The sequence below is a fragment of the Salmo salar genome, chromosome 12, assembly GCF_965601325.2.
Source record: "Salmo salar chromosome 12, fSalSal1, whole genome shotgun sequence".
Taxonomy (NCBI): domain Eukaryota; kingdom Metazoa; phylum Chordata; class Actinopteri; order Salmoniformes; family Salmonidae; genus Salmo; species Salmo salar.
This window is the reverse complement of record NC_138302.1, coordinates 99207035-99233436: the sequence shown is the minus strand read 5'-3', so window position 1 is coordinate 99233436 and position 26402 is coordinate 99207035. Positions and strand designations below refer to the sequence as shown.

Sequence of the window (26402 nt, the reverse complement as noted above, 5' to 3'; positions counted from 1 at the left end):
TAAAATAAAGCCCCCCGCAGGCTGCTAGTTAGGGAACCCGGCTTTAGTGTTACAGCCTTATTCTGAAATGGATAAATAAATAAACTAATCTACACACAATTATACTGCATAATGCCAAAGTTAAAACAAGTTTGTATTGAAAATAAGCATGCAGACCATTTGCTATGAGACTCGAAGTTGAGCTCAGGCTCATCCTTGAGATGTTTCGACAACTTGGAGTCCACCAGTGGTAATTTATTGCACATGATTTGGAAAGGCACATCTGTCTATATAAGGTCCCACAGTTGACAGTACATGTCAGAGCAAAAACCAAGCCATGCGGTCGACGGAATTGTCCGTAGAGCTCCGAGACAGGATTGTGTCGAGACACAGATCTGGGGAAGGTTACCAAAAAATGTCTGCAGCATTGAAGGTCCCCAAGAACACAGTGACTTCCGTCATTCTTAAATGGAAGAAGTTTGGATCCACCAAGACTCTTCCTAGAGCTGGCCGCCCATCCAAACTGAGCAATGGGGGGAGAAGGGCCTTGGTCAGGGAGGTGACTAAGAACCAGATGGTCACTGACAGCTTCCCGACAGTGGAGCATGGTGGTGGCAGGGACTGGGGAAAGATGAACGGAGCAAAGTACAGAGATCCTTGATGAAAACCTGCTCCAGAGAACTCAGGACCTTAGACTGGGGCGAAGGTTCACCTTCCAACAGGACAACTACCTTAAGCACACAGCCAAGACAACACAGGAGTGGCTTCGGGACAAGTGTCAATGTCCTTGGGTGGCCCAGCCAGAGCCCGGACTTGAACCCGAACAAACATCTCTGGAGAGACCTGAAAATAGCTGTGCAGTGACGCTCTCCATCCAACCTGACAGAGCTTGAGAGGATCTGCAGAGAAGAATGGGAGAAACTCCCCAAATACAGATGTGCCAAGTTTGTAGCGTCATACCCAAGAAGACACGAGGCTGTAATTGCTGCCAAAGCTGCTTCAACAATGTTGAGTAAAGGGTTAAGTAAATGTGATATTTAAGATTACTTTAAAAACATATTTTTTGCTTTGTCATTATGTTGTATTGTGTGTAGATTGATGAGGGGGAAACCACTATTTAATCCATTTTAGAATAAGGCTGTAACGTAACAAAATGTGGAAAAAGTGAAGGGGTCTGAATACTTTCCGAATGCACTGTATATTAGTGTGGGGGGGGGGGTGTTTGTAATGCATTATGCAAGTCTTACATTTTACACACTAGATGATGCACAGTTAAATGAACAAAACGTTTGTTTATTTGCAATGTATTCATGGAGAATACTGTATCAATATCACAGCCCTACCAACATGGCACTGAATACCACTGGCCTTAAAGTCCTTTGAATGAAGTATGATCTCAATGACCGGAAGGCACGTTTTCATCTCAACGTTGATTTTTAAGGCAGAGGAATAATTGTCATTGATTAGGCCCTACGACATCCTGACGAGTCAATAAAACACGTTTCCAACTCAACTTTCAAGGCATAATATGAAGGATTTCAGTGGCAGTGAATACGGCCTATGACAGTCATACAATTTGCATCTAGCCAAAATGCTGGGCATTGGCTTCGGTTTCTGTTTCTGTTCTATTTTAAAGAATAACTTCAAATTATCCTGGGAGGGTGTCCCCTCCTATCGTTTAGTTCTAACTGGTGTCCATGCTTTCCACTGCGCCGGAGCGTGTGTCTCCCTGGATGCTCTCTAAGATGGAGGCCATCTCTGCGTTGGTGCGTATCTGGTTGGCAAAGTCGGCCATGGCAGGGCTTTTCTCCACCTCGCTGATAGAGAGCAAGGCTGCCACGGCCCTCATCGCTGAACGACGCAGCTCCTCCTGCTTCTCAAACTCCTGCTTCACTGACCCCGCCTTCACCTGGGACGACGATAGAAGAAGAAGAAGCAAATATTAATTTAAACACTCATCTTTTATTGGCGACGTTAACGTAAATACAGCGAGCTCAAAGTATTGGGACAGTGACACGTCATTTGTTTCTGTACTCCAGCACTTTTGATTTGAAATGATACAATGATTTGTGTCATTTTGGAGTCACTTTAAAAAAAAATTGTAAATAAGAATAGAATATGTTTCTAAACACTTCTACATTAATGTGGATGCTACCATGGTTACGGATAACCCTGAATGAATCGGGAATAATGATGAGTGAGAAAGTTACAGACAAATATCGTACCCCCAAGACATGCTAACCTCTCACCATTACAATAAAGGGGGGAGGTCAGCAGACCTTACAGATAATTGTATGTGTGGGGTACACAGATGAGGTAGTCATTCAAATATCATGTTAAACACTATTATTGCACACAGAGCGATGTGTTCGCAGCTCTAAACTAACAGGTTAAATTAACTAGCAGGTTGTAACTATGTGTTTGCAGCACTAAACTTACAGGTTAAATTAACTAACGGTTGTAACTATGTGTTTGCAGCTCTAAACTAACCGGTTAGATTTACTAACGGTTTGTAACTGTAGTGCCTTCAGAATGTATTCACACCTCTTGAATTGTTCCTAATTTTGTTGTGTTATAGCCTACATTTAAAAATGAATTAAATTGTGATTTTGTGTCACACAATAAATACCCCATAATGTCAAAGTGGAATAACGTTTTTTGACATTTTTACAAATTAACAAAAAATAGAAAGCTGAAATGTCTTGAGTATATAAGTATTCAACCACTTTGTTTACGGTAAAGCTGTACGTTAGTTCACACAATTTCCTACTTGGCATATTGTCTAAGTACATTATGCAACCCAGATAGACGGTTCTTAGACTGTGGACTGGCACAAGCCCTACCTTCACCTGGAATGAAGATGATGCCATCTTTTAATTACCAGGATCATTGTTTTGATTGGTGTTCTATTCACAGTTATATTTCCTAGCCAGCATAGCTTAGCGTAATAATGGTAAGATGTTTATGGATGGTTAGTCAATTCAGCCCGAGACGAAAAGTACAAATATGTGTCCTGTGCACAAGTCAAGGTGGATCTGTTGTAGTTTGTTGACATCCAGATAAGAAAAGTGGCGCTTTTAATTATTATTATTTTTCTAAACTTTTTTTACCCCCAATTTCCTGGTATCCAATTGGTAGTTACAGTCTTGTCTCATCGCTGCAACTTCCGTACGGACTCGGGAGAGGCGAAGGTCGAGAGCCGTGCGTCTTCCAAAACACGACCCAACCAAGCCGCACTGCTTCTTGACACACTGCCCACTTAACCCGGAAGCCAGCCGCACCAATGTGTCTGAGGAAACACTGTACACCTGGTGACCTATAGAGCTCCATTTTTATAAAATGGTCTGCCTACCAATGTGAGAGACGCAGACTCAGTCTCAACCTTTAAGTCTTTACTGAAGACTTATCTCTTCAGTAGGTCCTATGATTAAGTATAGTCTGGCCCAGGAGTGTGAAGGTGAACGGAAAGGCTGGAGCAACGAACCGCCCTTGCTGTCTCTGCCTTGCCGGTTCCCCTCTTTCCACTGGGATTCTCTGCCTCTAACCCTTTTACAGGGGCTGAGTCACTGGCCTACTGGTGTTCTTCCATGCCGTCCATAGGAGGGGTGCGTCACTTGAGTGGGTTGAGTCACTGACGTGGTCTTCCTGTCTGGGTTGGCGCCCCCCCTTGGGTTGTGCCATGGCGGTGATTGTTGTGGGCTATACTCGGCCTTGTCTTAGGACGGTAAGTTGGTGGTTGGAGACATCCCTCTAGTGGTGTGGGGGCTGTGCTTTGGCAAAGTGGGTGGGGTTATATCCTGCCTGTTTGGCCCTGTCCGGGGGTATCATCGGATGGGGCCACAGTGTCTTCTGATCCCTCCTGTCTCAGCCTCCAGTATTTATGCTGCAGTAGTTTATGTGTCGGGGGGCTAGGGTCAGTCTTTTACATCTGGAGTATTTCTCTTGTCTTATCCGGTGTCCTGTGTGAATTTAAATATGCTCTCTCTAATTCTCTCTTTCTCTCTTTCTCTCTCTCTCGGAGGACCTGAGCCCTAGGACCATGCCTCAGGACTACCTGATATGATGACTCCTTGCTGTCCCCAGTCCACCTGGCCGTCCTGCTGCTCCAGTTTAAACTGTTCTGCCTGCAGCTATGGAACCCTGACCTGTTCACCGGACGTGCTTGTTGCACCCTCGACAACTACTATGATTATTATTATTTGACCATGCTGGTCATTTATGAACATTTTAACATCTTGACCATGTTCTGTTATAATATCCACCCTGCACAGCCAGAAGGTAAAGCTGTACGTTAGTTCACACAATTTCCTACTTGGCATATTGTCTAAGTACCTCATAGCCTGGTTCCTCTCTAGGTTTCTTCCTAGGTTTTTGCCCTTTCTAGGGAGTTTTTCCTAGGGAGTTTTTCCTAGCTACCGTGCTTCTTTCACATGCTTTGCTTGCTGTTTGGGGTTTTAGGCTGGGTTTCTGTACAGCACTTTGAGATATCAGCTGATGTACGAAGGGCTATATAAATAAATTTGATTTGATTTGACCGTGTCAGTGTGCACTGCGCCCGGCCCGCCACAGGAGTCGCTAGTGCGCGATGGGACAAGGACATCCCTGCCGGCCAAACCCTCCCCTAACCCAGACGACGCTGGGCCAATTGTGCACCGCCCCATGGATCTGCTGGTCGTGGCCGGCTGCGACAGAGCCTAGACTCGAACCCAGAATCTCTAGTGACACAGCTAGCACTGCCTTAGACCACTGCGCCACTCGGGTAGGCCCTCACTTTTAATTATTTGAGGCTTTTGTGGACTGCCATGTCATAAGTCTCCTTACCTTAGTGGTGCAGGTAACCCTGAGAGGTTCGATCAGTCTGTCCAGTCTCTGGACCACAGCATTGGGACACAGACAGCAGAGTCTGGCCAGCATGATGAATGTCAACATCTGGGGGGGGAAGACATTTTAGAGAAATAAGATGGGAGAGACATTCTGTTTTCAATGCCGGACGTGCATAAAAATGGAGGAATTCAGTTTGAGCACTAGCCACAGAATATGGAGCGTGCAACATGGTTCAATGTGCCTTTTTAAATCAGCACAATCTACTTGTTCATGTTTTCAAATTGCCACCGTCTTGGAGTTAGAATTGGGGTCATATATACAGTGCTAATGCCGATACAAAACAAGAGTAATGGAGAACACTGTACAATACGGAGAACTTAGCAAATGAGGCGGTTGTGGTAAGTACATCTTTATGCACCTTCGGCATTGGTTGACAAATCTCTCATTGCATCAAAGTTGGTCTCTCGTAACAAAACAGAGTTCTGGGTGATTAAGGTTTAGATTTAACCTCCCCAACTTTTCTGACAGACAGCATGGCCATCCCCGGGTCCCTAACAATGCACCGCTCTCATCGAAAACCATTAAGTTGGCTGTGTACTTTATTAAACATCATTTGTCCGGTTTAGGAGTGCCCCAACACACTAGTACCATGTTTTTAGAGATTGCAAAGGCCTTGAGGAAGTTAGTTTGCGTGCAGTCTTACTCTGATGTCGTAGTGGTCTTTAAGGCCTTCTTCTACGCGGTCGAGGAACTCGAAGATGTCCAAGCAGTCCAGACAGCTGTCCAGTAAGGTATACATGCACTCAAACGCTGCCTTTCTCACGTCCAGACCATCGTCCACTGTGTGCTTGAACGGACCCATCTCCACCTGACATAGACACAGTGTTACCATCCTCTCGTTTTGTAGCATACACATATTCAACACATAGTCAATACAGGGGATTTTTTTAAATGCATACAAGTATTCACCCCCCTTGGCATTTTTCCTATTTTGTTGCCTTACAACCTGTAAGTAAAATTGATTTTTGGGGGGGGGGTTGTATCATTTGACTTACACAACATGCCTGCCACTTTGAAGATACAAATATCTTTTCTTGTGAAACAAACAAGAAATAAGACAAAAAAAACTGAAAACTTGAGCGTGCATAACTATTCACCCCTCAAGTCAATACATTGTAGAGCCACCTTTTGCAGCAATTACAGCTGCAAGTCTCTTGGGGTATGTCTCTATAAGCTTGGCACATCTAGCCACTGGGATTTTTGCCCATTCTTCAAGTCAAAACTGCTCCAGCTCTTTCAAGTTGGATGGGTTCCGCTGGTGTACAGCAATCTTTAAGTCATACCACAGATTCTCAATTTGATTGAGGTCTGGGCTTTGACTAGGCCATTCCAAGACATGTAAATGTTTCCCCTTAAACCACATGTGTGTTGCTTTAGCAGCTTAGGGTCATTTTTCTGCTGGAAGGTGAACATCCATCCCAGTCTCAAATCTCAGAAGACAAACAGGTTTCCCTCAAGAATTTCCCTGTATTTAGCACCATCCATCATTCCTTCAATTCTGACCAGTTTCCCAGTCCCTGCCAATGAAAAACATCCCCACAGCATGATGCTGCCACCACCATGCTTCACTGTGGGGATGTTGTTCTCGGGGTGATGAGAGGTGTTGAGTTTGTGCCAGACATAGCGTTTTCCTTGATGGCCAAAAAGCTCAATTTTAATTTAATCTGACCAGAGTTCCTTCTTCCATATGTTTGGGGAGTCTCCCACATGGCTTTTGGTGAACACAAAACGTGTCTGTTTATTTTTTTCTTTGTCAATGGCTTTTTTCTGGCCACTCTTCCATAAAGCCCAGCTCTGTGGAGTGTACGGCTTAAAGTGGTCCTATGGACAGATACTCCAATCTCCGCTGTGGAGCTTTGCAGCTCCTTCAGGGTTATCTTTGGTCCCTTTGTTGCCTCTCTGATTAATGCCCTCCTTGCCTGGTCCGTGAGTTTTGGTGGGTGGCCCTCCCTTGGCAGGTTTGTTGTGGTGCCATATTCTTTCCATTTTTTAATAATGGATTTAATGGTGCTCCGTGGGATGTTCAAAGTTTCAGATATTTTTGTATAACCCAACCCTGATCTGTACTTCTCCCAGAACATTGCTTGCTTGGTGGTGCCCCTTGCTTAGTGGTGGTGCCCCTTGCTTAGTGGTGTTGCCCCTTGCTTAGTGGTGTTGCCCCTTGCTTAGTGGTGTTGCCCTTTGCTTAGTGGTGGTGCCCCTTGCTTAGTGGTGTTGTCCCTTGCTTAGTGGTGTTGCCCTTTGCTTAGTGGTGGTGCCCCTTGCTTAGTGGTGTTGCCCCTTGCTTAGTGGTGTTGCCCCTTGCTTAGTGGTGGTGCCCCTTGCTTAGTGGTGGTGCCCCTTGCTTAGTGGTGGTGCCCCTTGCTTAGTGGTGGTGCCCCTTGCTTAGTGGTGGTGCCCCTTGCTTAGTGGTGGTGCCCCTTGCTTAGTGGTGTTGCAGACTCTGGGGCCTTTCAGAACAGGTGTGTATATATACTGAGATCATGTTTTTTAGAATTTTATTTTACCTTTATTTAACTAGGCAAGTCAGTTAAGAAAAAATTATTATTTTCAATGACGGCCTAGGAACAGTGGGTTAACTGCCATGTTCAGGGGCAGAACGACAGATTTTTACCTTGTCAGCTCGGGGATTCGATCTTAAAAAACAAAAAATATATTTCACCTTTATTTAACCAGGTAGGCAAGTTTAGAACAAGTTCTCCTTTACAATTGCGACCTGGCCAAGATAAAGGAAAGCAGTTTGACACATACAACAACACAGAGTTACACATGGAGTAAAACAAACATACAGTCAGTAATACAGTAGAAAAATAAGTCTATATACAATGTGAGTAAATGAGGTGAGATAAGGGAGGTAAAGGCAAAAAAAAGGCCATGGTGGCGAAGTAAATACAATTTAGCAAGTAAAACACTGGAATGGTAGATTTGTAGTAGAAGAAAGTGCAAAGTAGAAATAGAAATAATGGGGTGCAAAGGAGCTAAATAAATAAATACAGTAGGGGAAGAGGTAGGAACAACTCAATATTAGGAAGGTGTTCCTAATGTTGTGTACACTCAGTGTATATTTCCACACTATGAGGTTGGTATAATACTGTGAACATGATGATAACTCTCTTTTAGTGTAAGAGAGGTTTGAAAAGACCGCCTGAAATATCTGCTTGTTGCTGTGGGATAGAGTTTTGGTGACATCACCAGGCGGTAAATTACTCAATAGACCAATAAGAAAAAGAGTTCCAAACCTCTCTGCCAATAACAGCTAGTTATTTCACTCCACACATAAACCACTGTTTAGGGAGCATGTAGCTTCTCCCTACACGACAGGTGATATTCCGCCCAAACTCTGTATAACATGGGCTATCCACCCCCGTTCCTGCAGCTACCCAGGGCTTAATTTGGGAAACATCAAATACATAAACTCAACAAAAAAAAAGAAACGTCCTCTCACTGTCAACTGCGTTTTTGTGTAAATATTTGTATGAACATAACAAGATTCAACAACTGAGACATAAACTGAACAAGTTCCACAGACATGTGACTAACAGAAAAGGAATAATGTGTCCCTGAACAAAGGGGGGGTCAAAATCAAAAGTAACAGTCAGTATCTGGTGTGGCCACCAGCTGCATTAAGTACTGCAGTGCATCTCCTCATGGACTGCATCAGATTTGCCAGTTCTTGCTGTGAGATGTTACCCCACTCTTCCACCAAGGCACCTGCAAGTTCCCGGACATTTCTGGGGGGAATGGCCCTAGCCCTCACCCTCCAATCCAACAGGTCCCAGACGTGCTCAATGGGATTGAGATCCGGGCTCTTCGCTGGCCATGGCAGAACACTGACATTCCTGTTTTGCAGGAAACCACACACAGAACGAGCAGTATGGCTGGTGGCATTGTCATGCTGGAGGGTCATGTCAGGATGAGCCTGCAGGAAGGGTACCACATGAGGGAGGAGGATGTCTTCCCTGTAACGCACAGCGTTGAGATTGCCTGCAATGACAACAAGCTCAGTCCAATGATGCTATGACACACCGCCCCAGACCATGACGGACCCTCCACCTCCAAATCGATTCCGCTTCAGAGTACAGGCCTCAGTGTAGCGCTCATTCCTTTGACGAGAAACGCGAATCCGACCATCACCCCTGGTGAGACAAAACCGCGACTCATCAGTGAATAGCACTTTTAGCCAGCCCTGTCTGGTCCAGCAACGGTGGGTTTGTGCCCATAGGCGACGTTGTTGCCGGTGATGTCTGGTGAGGACCTGCCTTACAACAGGCCGACAAGCCCTCAGTCCAGCCTCTCTCAGCTTATTGCGGACAGTCTGAGCGCTGATGGAGGGATTGTGTGTTCCTGGTGTAACTCGGGCAGTTGTTGTTGCCATCCTGTACCTGTCCCGCAGGTGTGATGCTCAGATGTCCCGATCCTGTGCAGGTGTTGTTACACGTGGTCTGCCACTGCGAGGACAATCCTTTGTCCGTCCTGTCTCCCTGTAGCGCTGTCTTAGGCGTCTCACAGTACGGACATTGCAATTTATTGCCCTGGCCACATCTGCAGTCCTCATGCCTCCTCACAGCATGCCTAAGGTACGTTCACGCAGATGAGCAGGGACACTGGGCATCTTTCTTTTGCCGTTTTTCAGAGTCAGTAGAAAGGCCTCTGTAGTGTCCTAAGTTTTCATAACTGTGACCTTAATTGCCTACCGTCTGTAAGCTGTTAGTGTCTTAATGACCGTTCCACAGGTGCATGTTCATTAATTGTCTATGGTTAATTGAAGCATGGGAAACAGTGTTTAAACCCTTTACAATGAAGATCTGCGAAATTATTTGGAATTTTACGAATTATCTTTGAAAGACAGGATCCTGAAAAGGGGACGTTTATTTTTTTGCTGAGTTTAGTAACATGTTTTCACAAGGAAACATATTCCATTAATCTGTTTGACAGCCCCTCTACGTGCTCAATAAAGGAATGAAGGAGAAAGAGGATGAGATGGAAACGCACGGTGGTCAGATATTCTGTAATGTGTCAGCCTATTAATTATGAAAATATAAAATATGACCTATTACGAGGCTATTCAAAATACAAATTCACTATAACTGTAGCCCAACTCTGAATAAGTGAATAAGTTTAGGCTAGACCAATTATGTACCAAAGGTTTCTGAAATCTGTGTTATTTAGTATTTTTATTGTGCCATGTGTAATATGAGGTAGTATAACGACACAATCATTATTTTAATTCAGGAGGAGTTTTTTTCGGGCTTGGACTCATATATCATAATCTCTAATATGCATATGAGTGTTCTGAATGAATCCTCACCTTAGAAAGCAGCTGTCCATTTCATTGTGTTTGGATTTGAAACAACATCCACAACAACCATGTTTTCCCACTCAGTTTCAACCTGCTGTTGAACTTCTTTCTTCACATGTATCAATCACAGTGAGGTGAGTTTTAAAAGCATCATACTGTTTCAGTGTTTTGATGTGATTTTTCCATCTCATTTGCATTGAGGTTAGAAGAACATTAGATCCATTAGTGAACTGATGATCGTTAGCGAGTTGGGTACTACTAACACGTGTCCAGAGTGAATAAAAGGAGTTTACACACTGACTCAACGGTCACATAGAATTGTACTGCGGTCATGACACATGACATCAGGTGTGGCGGAAATACGGTCACGGCAACAGCCCTAGTCCTTCTTGATTTGTTTCTCGTTGTAGAGGTTAGGTGATATTGAGGCTAGCAGGCCACACACACACACACACACACACACACACACACACACACACACACACACACACACACACACACCCCCCCCCCCCCCCTCTCTCTGATAAGACACACTACCTCTCTGATGAGGTCCTTCCTGATCTGTGTCTCGTTGTAGAGGCTAGGCAGTACTGAGGCTAGCAGACCGCGGATCAGAGAAGGTTTGTTGTGGGCCGCTGAGTTGAACATCACCAAGGCCACACGACGTACATTCGGGTCTTTGTCCTGCAGAGTCTTCAGGAAATCACCTGGCATAGAGAACAGGGTGATGATCATTAAGAACCAAATGGAAGAAATCAAACGGAAACAGGGAGGCAAACACTCATTTTTTTCCCCGTTGCAATTTATTTATTTTTTCTTCATTGTCCCGTTACCTGAATGAATACAACCCTGGACATTTTAGCATGTTGTGGGTGCATTTTCAATGACACCGGATTTCTCCATACAGTGCACTATTTTTAACCAGATGTGGCTTTAACCCTAAAAAGTGGACTACGGTTGAATAAGGCTGTCATATAACCAGTGTAAAAAAATATATATATGTTGAGTCACTTTGACATCTTACCTATGCATCCTTTGAGTAGTGAATCTATAGGTACAGGCTGATCAACGATGGTGAACTTAACAGCAGTGACCACAGTACTGCGGGCCACAGGAGACCCTGAGGAAAGCTGTTGTTTGAGCCTGGGCAGGAGCTGAGCCGGATTGACCATGGTAAGTTTCCCCAGACACTCCGCCACCACATTCCTCGTCCCCTCTTCGGCACACTCGCGGTTCTTAAAGAGAAGAGCCCAGATATCCTCGACGTGGGCCAACAAGCTCTCCGCCGAGCAGGCGCCGATCACCTCTTTGAGGCTGTGTAACAGCAGGTACCTTCTCTTTGGCTGGCTACCTATCTCCTTCAGCATAAAGGGAAGGTACTCCTCCAGGTTGCCCACACAGATGTTCCCCAGAGCACAGGAAGCGGCTGACTTGACTTCCTCGTTGGGAGAGGAGAAGGCCTCCAGGATCACAGTCTTTAGCTCCTTCTGACCCCCCAGGTTCATGGTACGCCCCACCTCCCCCAGACACAGGAAGGACAGGATTCTGACGGACTCGGAACACTTGGGGTTCTTGACTTCCTGGATGAAGCTGGTGACCATTCCGGATGCTTCTTTAGGGCACACGGAGGATAGAGCAGCTACACACCTGGCCAAACATGAGATAATATAAAACAGAAAAAAAATAAAAACCTCATTTTGTGTTTCCTCCATGCCTCTACAGGACACTATAGGTATATCACTTATATCTATCCTCTTTATCTCTCCACTTAATCAATCAATCAATCAATCAATCAATCAATCAATCAATCAATCAATCAATCAATCAATCAATCGAACAAACCACTACTCCTACCTGGCCACAGAGTAGTAAGACTGTCTGTGCGTGGGTGTGGGGTCTGTCGCCTTCCCTGAGCTGTGGAAAGGACCGGTGAGAGCTTTCAAGAGGTCGTTGTATCCCATGTTCCCAGCCTTAGTGACCACCAGGGCCTTGAAGAACTCCAAGATGGCCGACAGAGCCCCTCCTTGCAGCAACGGGGAATGAACCAGATGAAACACACCAGGTAAGACGGTGTTCCCGATCTTAGACAGGGAGGAGGGGCACACCTTAGCTATACAGGTGAGAAGCATCACCGCCACCTGGGATATGTGCATGTCGTTCTCCTCGATCAGGGCAGGTAGCTCATTGAGCACAGCCTCGATCATGGGCGGCTTCAGGCTGTCGCTGTAGTTCATAACTATCATGTTGAGGGCAGTCAGTGTGCTCAGCTTGAGGGCACGCTGGTTCTTCCTGAGGAAGGAGCCTAGGATGGGGATGCCCTCAGTGAGTAAAGGTCGGAGGTCGATCTTGAGGGGCGATGTGGCGATGAGAGTCAGGGTCTTCACCGCTGTCAGCCTGTTAGGAGAAGAATTGGACTACTTTGAAACAGAGATAGTGATGCTGCACATGTTGTCACAGAAGCCATTATTGAAGAGATACAAAGATGAACCCTCCAACTCTATGGATAAGATACATTATTGTCATGGAGACACTTTTTGTCTTATCCCCCCCAATATACTCATAAACCCACAGGGAAGCTTGGAGGAAAGAGTTAGCCACAGTGCAGTTTAGGGGGTTGAGTGTCTTGCTCAATGGCACAAGATGGTATTGGGATACTGATGCCAGTAACTGTCCTGTTGCAGGCTACTTCCCACCCTACATCAGATTTTTTTTACAGTTGGAGCAGGGATTTGTACCTGCAACACACTAGGCTACCTACCTGGTGATCTCGTTCTTCAGTCTCTCCAGGAAGATCTGCAGTGTCGGCTGGAGGTCCCCACCCAGCTGGTCTCCTACGTGACACACAATGTGACCCATACAGGAAATAGCTCTCTCCTTCACTTCCTGGTCAATGTCTGCAGCCTTCAGCCTCTTCAGAGTGGCAGAGAACATATCCTTCACGTAGGGTTTGACGTCAAAGGCGGGTAGTTTGTCTAGAGTAGAATAGATACTTTTATTTGGAACAGAATTTCTTATTCTACCTTTTCATCCCAACCCCAGACACACAATGATCTGACACCAGTAGCCAGTTCAGTCCCCACTATTTCATCCCCCCTGGCCCAGGACTTGAACCAGCAACCTTTCGATTACTGATCCACCTCTCTAACCTCTGGACTACAGTACCTACCTCCTAACGGGCGTATGATCTTGACCATCTGCTGAGTGACCAGTAGGGCCTCGGAGGTGATCTTATAGAAGGTGTCCTCCACACACTGCACCACCGCAGGCAGAATAACCTTCATGTGAGGCTGGAACACGGCAGGAGGATGGCTGCACAGGAGGACATTGAGGAAAGAGAGGGCATCGAGCTTCATGTTGGACGAGGTAGACTTGTCTGTAAGGGAGTGAACTATACCTGAAAAAGAGAGATGCCAGACAAAAGGTTAATATAAATGTCAAGATGACTTTTTTTTGACATTGTAACAATAACCATTCCAAACACTATTTCCTTTTAAGTTATAGTACTATACTATTAGGGACAGGAGTTTTTCTGACCATGTGGCTAGAACGAGAAATAGTCCTGGTCCTTTGACTAACTACAGAGAAGAAATTAACAATTGTTGTAGCCTATAACTACAGTAGGCCCTGGGTTTTTCCTGGCCAGGTCACATGATCGATGCCCTCTCTTTCCTCAATGTACCTCCGAGGCCCTACTGGTCACTCAGCAGATGGTCAGGATTATTTTAAATGTTATGTAGCTCTGTTATTGAGCTGTTCTTGTCTATTATTGTCCTGTATTCTGTTATGATTCTTGTTTTATTGTGGACCCCAGGAAGAGTAGCTGCTGCTTTTGCACCAGCCAATGGGGATCCAAATAAAATCCTATTTGTAATGGAAAAACTACTGGCCCCAGAAATTAACAAAGGAATGTAGTAATTTAATGAAGAAGAAGTGTTTAAGTGAGCGTGTGAGTGAGGTTACCAAGGATGAGAGATGGTATCTTTTTATTTTATTTTTTATTTCACCTTTATTTAACCAGGTAGGCTAGTTGAGAACAAGTTCTCATTTGCAACTACGACCTGGCCAAGATAGAGCAAAGCAGTTCGACACATACAACAACACAGAGTTACACATGGAATAAACAAACATACAATCAATAATACAGTAGAAAAATATATATACAGCATGTGCAAATGAGGTAAGATAAGAGAGGTAAGGCAATAAATAGGCCATGGTGGCAAAGTAATTACAATATAGAAAATAAACACTGGAATGGTAGATGTGCAGAAGATGAATGTGCAAGTTGAGATACTGGGGTGCAAAGAAGCAAGAATAATAAATAAATAAATACAGTATGGGGATGAGGTAGGTAGATGGGCTGTTTACAGATGGGCTATGTACAGGTGCAGTGATCTGTGAGCTGCTCTGACAGCTGATGCTTAAAGCTAGTGAGGGAGGTAAGAGTCTCCAGCTTCAGAGATTTTTGCAGTTTGTTCCAATCATTGGCAGCAGAAAACTGGAAGGAGAGGCGGCCAAAGGAAGAATTGGCTTTGGGGGTGACCAGTGAGATATACCTGCTGGAGTGCGTGCTACGGGTGGGTGCTGCTATGGTGACCAGTGAGCTGAGATAAGGCGGGGCTTTACCTAGCAGAGACTTGTAGATGACCTGGAGCCAGTGGGTTTGGCGACGAGTATGAAGCGAGGGCCAGCCAACGAGAGCATACAGGTCGCAGTGGTGGGTAGTATATGGGTCTTTGGTGACAAAACAGATGGCACTGTGATAGATTGCATCCAATTTGTTGAGTAGAGTGTTGGAGGCTATTTTGTAAATTACATCGCTGAAGTCGAGGATCGGTAGGATGGTCAGTTTTACGAGGGTATGTTTGGCAGTGTCATGACGTTGGCCTGTGGGTAAGGTTTATGACCCCCCCATAAATAGCTTTCTCCCTTCCCCTCTCTCTCTCTGACTCTACTGAAGGACTCTTGAATAACCTTTGTTAAACATAGAGAGTCTGGGAACATCAAACAAGTGGGGGGAAAGGAACCATATTTCGGTAATAGAACCAGTTGGAAATATGTGTTGGTACTTAATGAGTATGGATGTCAGTTCGGTTGTCATCTGAGACATTATGACTGATGACAGGACGACATAAACTGTACCTGGGAAAGTCTACACATTCTAGTTATCAGATTCACATGGAATTGTTGTTCAATTTAAATGTTTGATATTGAAACTGTTTGTTAGAAGATTAAATGTAATTTTATCTTCCAAATGAGAGAATTGGGTTTTCATAAGGTTAGAGGCCTGCTCAATCAGTGGCTCGCCCCTGTGAAGAGACATGGGTTATAAACTATGAAACACACCCTTCTCCCCCTCCACTATATAAGCCCTTGACGAAAATGTAACCTGTGTTCCGGGTACATTAGGGCGAGGGCCCGATGTCAGAAGGATTCAGATAATAACTACAGAACGAAGCCAACCTCAGCGTGAGCTTTGGTTGCGAATGGTATGAACTTTGAACTCTTATTCACTACAAAAGTGATACCTCCTAGCCATTGAGTTAGCAGCGGCCGCTGTAAACGTGGGCTAGGGAAGGACGGACGACGTATCCAGTCTAACACACAACGAAGAAACTACAACGTATCCAATTTACCACCAGAGACATTCTTCCGAGGACAGGAAGATCTCTGTTGGCCAACACGGCCAGCATCTACGACCAACCTACCGAAGCGCAGCTCAGAGTAAATATTTATTGCATTTTCCTTTTCCAAATGGGCGGTAATTTAGAATGCATAAGATAATGTATTTACGATAGCATAGCTGCTGTTTCTTTGTTCCTAAGTCTTCCCGCTCTTTCATTCAAGCCCAACCCCCTTTCCTTTGTGTAACCAGCTTTCATACAGGTTCCGTTCACCAGGGATGTTTTCTGTATGACATAATTTGTATTCTGTGTATATGTAATTCTGTGTGATTAGTTAGGTATTTGGTAAATAAATAATTAAACCCAATTTTGTATTGCTGATTCAACATGTTAGCCAGGGTTCGTGAAGATAACCAAGAATTTACAACTTTCAGATGAGACTGAAATAAGGTGATGATTAATATTGACTGCTATTGATGTAAAATATGACTAGGTCTTTAAGAGTTTATTCAGAAGATAACAGCTCTATAAACACTCTTCCGTGGTGTCCCGACTTTCTAGTTAATTACATTTACATGATTAGCTAATCAGGTGATATTAATTACAGAGAAATTCTTTTATAGAATAGCACTTAATCCGGCACAGCCAAAGGCACGAAAGTAGCATGAGTGAAGGATGCTTTGTTTCGAAATAGGAAGCCGATTCTAGATTTAATTTTGGATTGGAGATGTTTAATGTGAGTCTGGAAGGAGAGTTTACAGTCTAACCAGACACCTAGGTATTTGTAGTTGTCGACATATTCTAAGTCAGAACCGTCCAGAGTAGTGATGCTGGACGGGTGGGCAGGTGCGGGCAGCGATCGGTTGAAGAGCATGCATTTAGTTTGACTTGCATTTAAGAGCAGTTGGAGGCCACGGAAGGAGAGTTGTATGGCATTGAAGGTCATCTGGAGGTTAGTTAACACAGTGTCCAACGAAGGGCCAGAGGTATACAGAATGGTGTCATCTGCGTCGGCCCGAGAATTGAACCCTGCGGCACCCCCATAGAGACTGCCAGAGGTCCGGACAACAGGCCCTCCGATTTGACATACTGAACTCTATCGGAGAAGTAGTTGGTGAACCAGGCGAGGCAGTCATTTGCGAAACCAAGGCTGTTTAGTCTGCCAATAAGAATGTTGTGATTGACAGAGTCGAAAGCCTTAGTCAGGTCGATGAATACAGCAGCACAGTAATGTCTCTTATCAATGGCAGTTATGATATCGTTTAGGACCTTGAGCGTGACTGAGGTGCACCCATGACCAGCTCTGAAACCAGATTGCATAGCGGAGAAGGTACGGTGAGATTCGAAATGGTCGGTAATCTGTTTGTTAACTTGGCTTTCGAAGACCTTAGAAAGGCAGGGTAGGATAGATATAGGTCTGTAGCAGTTTGGGTCTAGAGTGTCTCCCCCTTTGAAGAGGGGGATGACCGCGGCAGCTTTCCAATCTTTGGGGATCTCAGACGACACGAAAGAGAGGTTGAACAGGCTAGTAATAGGAGTTGCAATAACTTCGGCAGAAAGTTTTAGAAAGAGAGTGTCCAGATTGTCTAGTCCTGGCTGATTTGTAGGGGTCCAGATTTTGCAGCTCTTTCAGAACATCAGCTATCTGGATTTGGGTGAAGGAGAAGTGGGGGAGGTTTGGGCAAGTTGCTGTGGGGAGCGCAGGGCTGTTGACCAGGGTAGAGGTAGCCAGGTGGAAAGCATGGCCAGCCGTAGAAAAATGCTTATTTAAATTCTCAATTATTGTGGATTTATTGGTAGTGACAGTGTTTCCTAGCCTCAGTGCAGTGAGGGTGTGAGTGAGGTTACCAGGGATGAGAGCTGGTATGTGAGGGTGTGAGTGAGGTTACCAGGGATGAGAGCTGGTATGTGAGGGTGTGAGTGAGGTTACCAGGGATGAGAACTGGTATGTGAGGGTGTGAGTGAGGTTACCAGGGATGAGAGCTGGTATGTGAGGGTGTGAGTGAGGTTACCAGGGATGAGAGCTGGTATGTGAGGGTGTGAGTGAGGTTACCAGGGATGAGAGCTGGTATGTGAGGGTGTGAGTGAGGTTACCAGGGATGAGAACTGGTATGTGAGGGTGTGAGTGAGGTTACCAGGGATGAGAGCTGGTATGTGAGGGTGTGAGTGAGGTTACCAGGGATGAGAGCTGGTATGTGAGGGTGTGAGTGAGGTTACCAGGGATGAGAGCTGGTATGTGTTTTCCCAGGGCTCCTGGCAGTACGTTGGCCAGCTCTGTCAGCAGACAGAAACAGCCCTGTCTAGACTTCATGCTCTTCTCCTTCAGCTGCTTGTGGAGAGCCTTCACTACTGTGGGGACCTGGGAAACAACAAATAAAGCACTGAGAAACACCTCAAACGAATGAAAGCTCACATAAAAACGTACTGAAATATGTCTCATAATTCACCTTGTGATCTCTGTATTGTGAAATACACAATATTGCTATTACTGTATGTCCTGCTGCTGTCTTGGACGAGGACCCACTTTAAAAGGCATTTTATCTCCATGAGACTAACCTGGTTGAATAAGGGTTAGAAAACAACACCAAACAAAACAAATGACCTGTTTCTTGAGTAGAGTGATGGCTTGGTCTTCTTTGACTCCAGGCTCTGCTGCTGTGGTGATGAGGCCCTGAGAAGGCCTGGTCTGTTTGAGTAAGGCAACAAAGGCTACAAAGATGTCTGTCTTGACGTTCTCCTCCCTCTCTTTAAACCGAGCCAGCAGGGTTGGAGCTACTGAACCATACAGCTCCACTAGCAGGTCTCTCCTGGTGCTGATCACAGCCTCCAGACACTTCACAGATGACCTCCGTACCTTCCAGCTCATGTCGTCATCATCACTGTACTCGTCATCTGACTCTGCAAGGGAAAAGAACGTTGACTTTGTTCCAATGTCCATACACGCATACCATATTACAATTAATGTCCAATAGATTGCATTTAAATTCCCTAAATTCCCTTACCCTAACCCTAACTCTAACCCCAAACCTGACCCTAACTCTAACCCCAAACCTGACCCTAACTAACCTCAAACCTGACCCTTACTCTAACCCCAAACCTGACCCTAACTCTAACCTCAAACCTGACCCTAACTAACCTCAAACCTGACCCTTACTCTAACCCCAAACCTGACCCTAACTCTAACCCCAAACCTGACCCTAACTCTAACCCCAAACCTGACCCTAACTCTAACCTCAAACCTGACCCTAACTCTAACCCCAAACCTGACCCTAACCCTAACTCTAACCCCAAACCTGACCCTAACTCTAACCTCAAACCTGACCCTAACTCTAACCCCAAACCTGACCCTAACTCTAACCTCAAACCTGACCCCAACTCTAACCTCAAACCTGACCCTAACCCCAAACCTGACCCTAACTCTAACCTCAAACCTGACCCTATCCCCAAACCTGACCCTAACTCTTAACCCCAAACCTGATTCTAACCCTAACCCCAAACCTGACCCCAAACCCTAACTCTAACCCCAAACCTGACCCTAACCCTAACCCCAATCCTTACCCTAACTCTAACCCCAAACCTGACCACAAACCTGACCCTAACTCTAACCCCAAACCTGACCCTAACTCTAACCCCAAACCTGACCCTAACTCTAACCCCAAACCTGACTCTAACCCCAAACCTGACCCTAACTCTAACCCCAAACCTGACCCTAACTCTAACCCCAAACCTGACCCTAACTCTAACCCCAAACCTGTCCCTAACCCCAAACCTGACCCTAACCCTAACTCTAACCCCAAACCTGACCCTAACCCTAACCCCAAACCTGACCCCAACTTTAACCCCAAACCTGACCCTAACCCCAAACCTGACCCTAACTCTAACCCCAACCTGACCCTAACTCTAACCCCAAACCTGACCCTGACCCTAACTCTAACCCCAAACCTGACCCTAACTCTAACCCTAACCCTAACCCCAAACCTGACCCAAACCCTAACCCCAAACCTGACCCTAACCCTAACCCCAAACGTGACCCTAACCCTAACTCTAAACCTAACCATAACCCAAAATCTGACCCTGACCCTAACTCTATTTAATAATTGCATAATCAGCATAGTTGCTGTTGATAGGTTTGTTGATAGTTTGAGTACCTTGGTCCTCATCCTCTCCGTCCCCTGTGTCCATGGACTCATCCCCGTCCTCATCCTCATCCACATCATAGTTGTAGTTGGGGTCATAGGTGATGTACCTCAGACACAGCTTGATCACCGTGGATATATGAGGGGACATCTCCTTGGGGCATCTTATATAGAAATAACAGATCAATAACAGATCAGGTATTGAATTTATTTAGTAGTTATGTGTCTGTTTTTCATCTGTGTCTAATCTTGTGTGAGCACTGGGCTCTGGTCAGCTAGTAATGGGTGTAATAAATCACAAGAGAAACCTCAAGGGGGAGAGAGAGAGAGAGAGAGAGATTCACTAGAGAGTTTTTTTTTTTTACCTGCGGACGAAGGCTTCAAAGGCCTGGAAGCAGTACTCCCTGAGTTCATCATCCTCCACACTGCAGAACGTCATCACCATGGGGACGATCTTCTCTAGGTGCTCGCCTGGAACAGGAACAATACCACCACCACTTACCAGACTGACCAATGCAATGCTGCTCTCTGGTGACTAAAAAGTTCAACAATGTCCATCTTTATTTGCAAACACGTGACAGATATAAAGATGGTTTAGTAAAAAAAAAATGTCTTGATGTCATTTCAGTTCCAGAACTCTAATAAAAAAAAAACTATAAATTCAACAATCAAGCTTAAAGAAACTGATCCCCAGCCCACCTCACCCTACCCTCTCCTGTCTGTTGAACAGCACCTACCCTACCCTCTCCTGCCTGTTGAACAGCACCTCACCCTACCCTCTCCTGCCTCACAGACTCAATGCCCTCTCCTGCCTGTTGAACAGCACCTCACCCTACCCTCTCCTGTCTGTTGAACAGCACCTACCCTACCCTCTCCTGTCTGTTGAACATCACCTCACCCTACCCTCTCCTGTCTGTTGAACAGCACCTCACCCTACCCTCTCCTGCCTCACAGACTCAATGCCCTCTCCTGCCTGTTGAACAGCACCTCACCCTACCCTCTCCTGTCTGTTGAACAGCACCTCACCCTACCCTCTCCTGCCTCACAGACTCAATGCCCTCTCCTGCCTGTTGAACAGCACCTCACCCTACCCTCTCCTGTCTGTTGAACAGCACCTCACCCTACCCTCTCCTGCCTCACAGACTCAATGCCCTCTCCTGCCTGTTGAACAGCACCTCACCCTACCCTCTCCTGTCTGTTGAACAGCACCTCACCCTACCCTCTCCTGCCTCACAGACTCAATGCCCTCTCCTGCCTGTTGAACAGCACCTCACCCTACCCTCTCCTGCCTGTTGAACAGCACCTCACCCTACCCTCTCCTGTCTGTTGAACATCACCTCACCCTACCCTCTCCTGCCTCACAGACTCAATGCCCTCTCCTGCCTGTTGAACAGCACCTCACCCTACCCTCTCCTGTCTGTTGAACAGCACCTCACCCTACCCTCTCCTGTCTGTTGAACATCACCTCACCCTACCCTCTCCTGCCTCACAGACTCAATGCCCTCTCCTGCCTGTTGAACAGCACCTCACCCTACCCCCTCCTGCCTGTTGAACAGCACCTCACCCTACTCTCTCCTGTCTGTTGAACATCACCTCACCCTACCCTCTCCTGCCTCACAGACTCAATGCCCTCTCCTGCCTGTTGAACAGCACCTCACCCTACCCTCTCCTGCCTGTTGAACAGCACCTCACCCTACCCTCTCCTGTCTGTTGAACAGCACCTCACCCTACCCTCTCCTGCCTCACAGACTCAATGCCCACTCCTGCCTGTTGAACAGCACCTCACCCTACCCTCTCCTGTCTGTTGAACAGCACCTCACCCTACCCTCTCCTGTCTGTTGAACAGCACCTACCCTACCCTCTCCTGTCTGTTGAACAGCACCTCACCCTACCCTCTCCTGTCTGTTGAACAGCACCTACCCTACCCCCTCCTGCCTGTTGAACAGCACCTCACCCTACCCTCTCCTGCCTGTTGAACATCACCTCACCCTACCCCCTCCTGCCTGTTGAACAGCACCTCACCCCATGCTAAGGTTAGCTATCTGCCTCACCGACTCGATGGCCTCCCTGGCGACTGACGGTGGCCAGACACTGGATGTAGGTGCGTGTGGTGGAGGTCTGCTGTCCTCGGCCCAGCTCAGCCAGCAGGTGCTCAGTGAGCTGGGTGAAGAGAGTCTTACTGCAGCTGGGCACCAGGTGACCCAGGGCCATGATGGCCCTCTTCCTCACAGCCATACGGGGGCTGGTCAACTGGGGGAGCAGGCTGGTCAGGATGGAGGCATGGAAGCTGATCAACGTACCACTCAACCTATAGGGGTGAACAGAGAGGGTAAAGGATCAGATTTTATTCTTTCAAATATCTGAGCTGTGCTTGATTTCCCGAGTACAACGGAATCTGTGGTTTAGTCCCCAAAACTCTAAATGTAATTAAAAAACACTTCAATACTAGAATTGACCTGTATTTGACCCAGATCTGTATAAAATAAATACTGGTCATTATGGAGTCTTCTGCTTTAAAAAAAATAATGTTTATAACACTTCAATACTAGAATTGACCTGTATTTGACCCAGATCTGTATAAAATAAATACTGGTCATTATGGAGTCTTCTGCTTTAAAAAAAATAATGTTTATAACACTTCAATACTAGAATTGACCTGTATTTGACCCAGATCTGTATAAAATAAATACTGGTCATCATGGAGTCTTCTGCTTAAAAAAAATCCTGTTTATTACACTCTAGAAAAGCAGTACTTACCTTCCCAACATGTCCGACAGGATGTCCAAGGCCTCCAGCTGAACAGAAACGTCTTCCTGTTTCCCCATGGCTCCTATCAGCTGAGATGTGATCTTCTTACATACGTTGGCAGTCAGACTTTGACCTGGTAACTCAAAGCAAAAGAGGAATTCTACAACTGTATAGTTTTCTGCGTTCAGATTCTCTACCCTTCCAATAAAGTGTTCACTTGTAGGCTACAATACCTGGTCCAATCCCAAATGGACCACTAAACCCTAAAACCTTTGCCTATAAGGTTTAGGGGTGCATTTGGGATTGAGAAACTGTCATGGATTTAACAAATGGTGGACACTTCCTCCAGTCATTGCTTTCACCGATCCATTTCGCTACATGGTTAGCTGACATAATATAATAAACTCTCAATGTACAGTTTCCATTTCAGAGTTCCTCCAAGGAGGAGAACCATACTGTAGTGTAGCTTGTACAAAAAAAAAGACTCCTACCTATGGAGCATGGGGGCAGCTCAGCGATGACTGTCTTCAGACCCATACTGGAGATGTCTCTGAGTTGTTCCTTGTCTGACATCATGTTAGAGCAGAGAGTATCCACCATGATCTCTACCTGGTATTCTTTCACCTTGCTCACCAAGGGACCCAGACTGCAGCAGAGAGACACAAATCATTACCTAACTAACTGATTGAAAAACAAATAAAGTTGTTATATCTGCAAGTGCTCCTTGAGAAAGACTTAACTATCAACATGTCTATGACACACAGGAGATTTTATTTCACCTTTATTTAACTAGGCAAGTCAGTTAAGAACAAATTCTTATTTACAATGACGGCACTGGGCCAATTGTGAACCGCCCTATGGGACTGCCTATCACGGCCGGTTGTGATACAGCCTAGAATCGAACCAGGGTCTGTAGTGACGCCTCTAGCACTGAGATGCAGTGCCTTAGACCGCTGCGACACTCAGAAGCCCGAGTGGTGATGCCTTGTGTATTTTAAGACATTACAAACACAATGGTTATTATAAAAAGAGACATGCCAGCATTAGCCTACCACTTGACAGCTAGATTCTGCACCTCTCCATTCTTATCTTCCAGTAGCTTCAGGAGCATGGTGACCACCTTCTTCTCACTGTCTTCATCCAACTTGATAGAATCCTTCTGAAGCTCCATCATCAGGTCATTGGTGGCCATGAAGCTGGAGGAAAAGATGAGTCCAACATGACACTTATTCTAGTAACATAAAGTTATCTTTTGGTATTGTAATGTATTTTAGACAGTATTACTTTATGATGGTCATGAACGTGGAGGAAATGAGTCCACTATCAGTTTTGATTCTCACAAAATGAACAATATAAAGTATATATACAGTTGAAGTCGGAAGTTTACATACACCTTAGCCAACTACATTTAAACTCAGTTTTTCACAATTCCTGACATTTAATCCTAGTAACAATTCCCTGGCTTAGGTCAGTTAGGATCACCACTTTATTTTAAGAATGCGAAATGTCAGAATAATAGTACAGAAAATGATTTATTTCAGCTTTTATTTCTTTCATCACATTCCCAGTGGGTCAGAAGTTTACATACACTCAATTATTATTTGGTAGCATTGCCTTTAAATTGTTTAACTTTGGTAAAATGTTTTGGGTAGCCTTCCACAAGCTTCCCACAATAAGTTGGGTGAATTTTGGCCCATTCCTCCTGACAGAGTTGGTGTAACTGAGTCAGGTTTGTAGGCCTCCTTGCTCGCACACGCTTTTTCAGTTCTGCCCACACATTTTCTATAGGATTGAGGTCAGGGCTTTCTGATGGCCACTCCAATACCTTGACTTTGTTGTCCTTAAGCCATTTTGCCACAACTTTGGAAGTATGCTTGGGGTCAATGTCCATTTGGAAGACCCATTTGCGACCAAGCTTTAACTTCCTGACTGATGTCTTGAGATGTTGTTTCAATATATCCACATCATTTTTCTTCCTCATTATGCCATCTATTTTGTGAAGTGCACCAGTTCCTCCTGCAGCAAAGCACCACCACAACATGATGCTGCCACCCCCATGCTTCACGGTTGGGATGGTGTTCTTCGGCTTGCAAGCCTCCCCCTTTTTCCTCCAAACATAACGATGGTCATTATGGGCAAACAGTTTTATTTTTGTTTCATCAGACCAGAGGACATTTCTCCAAAAAGTACGATCTTTGTCCCCATGTGCAGTTGCAAACCGTAGTCTGGCTTTTTTATGGCAGTTTTGGAGCAGTGGCTTCTTCCTTGCTGAGCAGCTTTTCAGGTCATGTCGATATAGGACTTGTTTTACTGTGGATATAGATACTTTTGTAACCGTTTCCTCCAGCATCTTCACAAGGTCCTTTGCTGTTGTTCTGGAATTGATTTGCACTTTTCGCACCAAAGTACGTTCATCACTAGGAGACAGAACGCGTCTCCTTCCTGAGCAGTATGATGGCTGCGTGGGTCTATGGTGTTTCTACTTGTGTACTATTGTTTGTACAGATGAACGTGGTACCTTCAGGCGTTTGGAAATTGCTCCCAAGGATGAACCAGACTTGTGGAGGTCTACAATGATTTTCCCATGATGTCAAGCAAAGAGGCACTGAGTTTGAAGGTAGGCCTTGAAATACATCCACAGGTACACCTCCAATTGACTCAACTGATGTCAATTAGCCTATCAGAAGCTTCTAAAGCCATGACATCATTTTCTGGAATTTTCCAAGCTGTTTAAAGGCTCAGTCAACTTAGTGTATGTAAACTTCTGACCCACTGGAATTGTGATACAGTGAATTATAAGTGAAACAATTGTTGGAAAAATGACTTGTGTCATGCACAAAGTAGATGTCCTAACCGACTTGCCAAAACTATAGTTTGTTTAACAAGAAATTTGTGGAGTGGTTGAAAAACGAGTTTTAATAATGACTCCAACCTAAGTGTATGTAAACGTCCGACTTCAACTGTATATTCTATTCTACCTCTTATTTTCATGTCTCTCCTTATCACACCTGTCATCCAATTATCATAATGTACAGTGATAAGTCATTCTGAGGTTCTAGAAAATAGCATTACATCATAATTATTATTGTTGGACCCACTTTAGTGAAAGGAGTTTATTTATATTATCATAACCTTGACGTTATTATTATTCTTATGCATTTCATTTGTAATAATAGCCTAATCTACACTAAGCATATCATTTGAATAGGTGAGATACGTTATAGGCCACTTTTAAAGTCATTTGTAATAAAAGTAGGCAAAAAAATGACAGTCATTGTTGATAGCCCACATTATTACTGTGTCATCCAACACGCAAACATGCATTGCAAAGCACTCGGCCTTCTTACCGAAAGTCTTTGTCAGTAGATGTCATTTTCTCCAACAGATTGGAGATATGGTAGGAGATATTCGACATCTTGACTACCAATTACAGTTGATTTATATATGATAAAAGTTGAATGAATAACTTAGAAATAGTGTAGCAGAAGTTTCAGCCGGAGAACATGGCGAGAGACAGGGTGGCAATAGTGACGAGCTAAATTTGGACAAGAACAAACTGAGAAACATGACACTTTCAGGGTCCGTTATAAATAGGACCGTGTTATGAGTGAGTGGAGAATAAACTCATAGTTTATACTGACACCTGGTGGAACCAATCAGCAACCAGCGCTCAGCGCACCGAAAGGTTTTTCTCCCTTAAAATTGTACATTTTCTCCAAATCTAATGGCACAACC

General features: G+C 45.0%; 1 protein-coding gene across 1 annotated transcript; it reads right to left on the bottom strand.

Annotated features, from left to right (window-relative positions):
* Nucleotides 1–1251: 1251 nt before the first annotated feature.
* cand2 (cullin-associated and neddylation-dissociated 2 (putative)) lies at nucleotides 1252–26213 on the bottom strand. Its single transcript, XM_074112229.2, has 17 exons — nucleotides 26015–26213; nucleotides 23720–23863; nucleotides 23159–23313; nucleotides 22677–22800; nucleotides 21971–22227; nucleotides 20285–20390; nucleotides 19932–20083; nucleotides 18386–18681; nucleotides 18001–18142; nucleotides 13329–13556; nucleotides 12921–13134; nucleotides 12017–12556; nucleotides 11187–11809; nucleotides 10700–10869; nucleotides 5507–5671; nucleotides 4801–4908; nucleotides 1252–1888 (listed from the first exon to the last, which is right to left on the bottom strand). The coding sequence occupies exons 1-17, from the start codon at nucleotides 26080–26082 to the stop codon at nucleotides 1664–1666; spliced, it is 3717 nt and encodes a 1238-aa protein (XP_073968330.2). The 5' UTR covers nucleotides 26083–26213; the 3' UTR covers nucleotides 1252–1663.
* Between the last annotated feature and the right edge of the window lie 189 nt (nucleotides 26214–26402).

Coding starts and splice junctions, on each gene's coding strand:
- cand2 (XM_074112229.2), bottom strand. CDS start 26,082: ATGTCGAATATCTCCTACCATATCTCCAATCTGTTGGAGAAAATGACA. Junction 20,391..21,970: donor CCAGGGAGGCCATCGAGTCG/GTGAGGCAGATA, acceptor TTCCTGTTCCAG/GCGAGCACCTAGAGAAGATC. Junction 5,672..10,699: donor GGAAGGACCTCATCAGAGAG/GTAGTGTGTCTT, acceptor TGTCTATGTCAG/GTGGAGATGGGTCCGTTCAA.